Genomic DNA, 2,585 nt, shown 5'->3' on the forward strand with positions numbered 1-2,585 from the left:
AGAATCACTTGTAGCGGAAAAGTTGTGTGAGTGGCATGTACTTGCGATCTACATCAAAAGGAATCAGGTTCAAGACTATGGTGTCACCTGATTCCTGTAGACCTGTCATGTTTACTTTAATGTCGGTTCAAGTCTATGGTGACACCGGCACCATTGCACAACTCTTCTATCTTAACCTGAAATGTCAAAAATTTTGAAACATATGGGGGATTGTTGTATTTTAAATTATTTTAAAATAATTTAGTGTTTCAAAATATCCTACGGATGTGTCTTTTCACTGAAAGGTTATATCCTTTCAATTTTTATTTTGAAAAATTGTGTCTTTTGAAGCCTAAGGGTCGCACCACTTGAGTTTAAATCCAATAGTCACAACCCTTTGTAAAAGGGTGTCTTCACAAAGTCTATAAATAGACTTCTGATTTTAAGTTTTTAAATGGATTATAAAAATCAGATTTCCTCTTAAAAATGTGTTCAAGTATTTTCTAGTTCGGATTAAGACTACAAGTGGTTCGAGCCCGTGTACAGTGATTGCACCGCTGGGACCGGGTCATAGTCGTTGTATCCTGGAGGTCGATTGCTCTAGAAACTTGTTGCACTTGGGACGCTGTCCAAGGGGAGCAAATTCGATTTCAAGCCGAATGACTCACGCCTCGACTTCTATAAATTGATAAGTTTTATTTTATTTTTAATTTTTAAATTATTTTGTTTAAATAGTTTTTCAAACTCCATATTCCAACACTTTATCCATCCATTTTCATTTTCCACGCATGGCTTACCCAATGAAGAGATCAGACTAATTTTTCTGACAGGCCATGTGCACCGTGCCGACCACCCAATGAATGGCCCGGATGTCACACACGTGTCCCACTCACCATGGTACAAAAAGGATTTTGTGAATATCCTTGATGCATGGAACCGCAATCCAGCAGAAAAGAAAGCACTTGTTAGAAAGGAAACACTTTCCATGGAATCCAGATCCTGATTTTCTCTTACCCACCAGAATTCACAGAAAGAGAATCCATGAGGGCTTGCCAAACACTTAAAATCAAGCTTTAAATCAAGCTTTCCATGGAAAGCGCTTCCATTGAGGGTGCGTTTGGCTGCACAAGATATCATGATATTTCATGATTTATCAGTACTTTAACTTGATGCAACCAAACCATAGTAGCAAATCTCACTCACCCCAATTTTTAGGCTAGGAATTTCTAGAGAGATTTTCATATTTTGATGTTTTTCTCAGATATTAATTCTCCCAAAAATAAAATATTTAAAATTATTATTATAAATTACTGAATAATTTTTAAAAATGAATATAAAAGTATATATGAACTGAATTATTTTAACTTCTAAAAATAAACCATAGTAGCAAATCTCACTCTCTCCAATTTTTAGGCTAGGAATTTCTCTAGAGATTTTCATATTTTGATGTTTTTCTCATATATTAATGCTACCGAAAATAAAATATTTAATATAAATTACTGAATAATTTTAAAAATTAAATAGAAAAGTATATATGAACTGAATTATTCTAACTTCTAAAAATAATTCATCCATTAAAACCAATATAAAATCACAAAAAAATATATAAAAACAGCCAAGATTTTGAAAACTCTCACAATATTATTGTAATAATACAATTGAAATTCCCAATAATATAGAGAGATTTTCAAATTGATATTTTATCTCAACCAACCAAACACATCAAAAAATCAAATAAATTCCAAACATATATATTAACACATCCAACACACCTTAATTACAAAATCCAAACTTCCAAACAACAAAAAAGAAAAAACCAAAACATCGATGCACTGCCAAACAATAGAAATGGAGAGTGCATCTATCAACCAATCACTACGTAAATATTCGATCTATAAAAGAATAACAAATTTCTATAATTCCAACTCTAATGAAAGTCCATGAATTATTAATAAAACCATCTAATTCTTGAGACTATCATCGCATGTAGACTGTTGATTCAAGGACGTTGATGATGATGGTGATGGTTCTCCTCCAGGCGGTAAGTCCGAAAGGGCGGCTAGCATTCGACGTATGCTGACCGATCGGGCTCGCTTGAAGCTGAAAGATCTCATCTGGGTGGAGAAGACGTTGGATGAATTTGAGAGGATGAGGTAGACTAGAGCTTGAACTAGGATGAATAAGGCTCCTTTTATCAAGATGTCTGCTAAACTAGCAGAGAAGCCTCCCAACACCATTTTTGTGGGATGTAATAATTTGGGTGTGTGAGGTTTAGATTGGGAAATGAAAATTGAATGGTTTGATTGGGATTGTATGATCTGAGAATGATGAATGGGGCCTTCTTATATAGAGAGGGTGATGGAGCCGTCTCTTTGACTTGCACGCGTTCTTACTTGGGAGGAAAGCTACACGACGTTGTGTATGTCACAAAAGCATTGGGTTTTATTTTTTGAATGACTAAAATACCCTTTTTGACTTTTCGACTGTGGGTAATGAGTTCTTCCACCGCCAGGAGGGACTCAGTCCAGGTAGGGGCTCTGTGAGGCCCGTCACGATGTTTGTGATTTATCTAAGCCGTCCATTCATTTTTCAAGATCGTTTTAAGA

At 35.2% G+C, this 2,585-nt stretch overlaps 1 protein-coding gene across 1 annotated transcript; it reads right to left on the bottom strand.

The window, feature by feature from the left end:
* Positions 1 to 1,709: 1,709 nt before the first annotated feature.
* Positions 1,710 to 2,331, bottom strand: LOC131251648 (uncharacterized). The gene has a single exon (XM_058252501.1). The coding sequence runs from the start codon at positions 2,214 to 2,216 to the stop codon at positions 1,941 to 1,943; it is 276 nt and encodes a 91-aa protein (XP_058108484.1). The 5' UTR covers positions 2,217 to 2,331; the 3' UTR covers positions 1,710 to 1,940.
* Positions 2,332 to 2,585: the final 254 nt, after the last annotated feature.

The sequence above is a fragment of the Magnolia sinica genome, chromosome 7 (genome assembly GCF_029962835.1).
Source record: "Magnolia sinica isolate HGM2019 chromosome 7, MsV1, whole genome shotgun sequence".
NCBI lineage: Eukaryota > Viridiplantae > Streptophyta > Magnoliopsida > Magnoliales > Magnoliaceae > Magnolia > Magnolia sinica.

Bases quoted from the DNA above. Each gene is read 5' to 3' on its own strand.
- LOC131251648 (XM_058252501.1), bottom strand. From the start codon at position 2,216: ATGGTGTTGGGAGGCTTCTCTGCTAGTTTAGCAGACATCTTGATAAAA.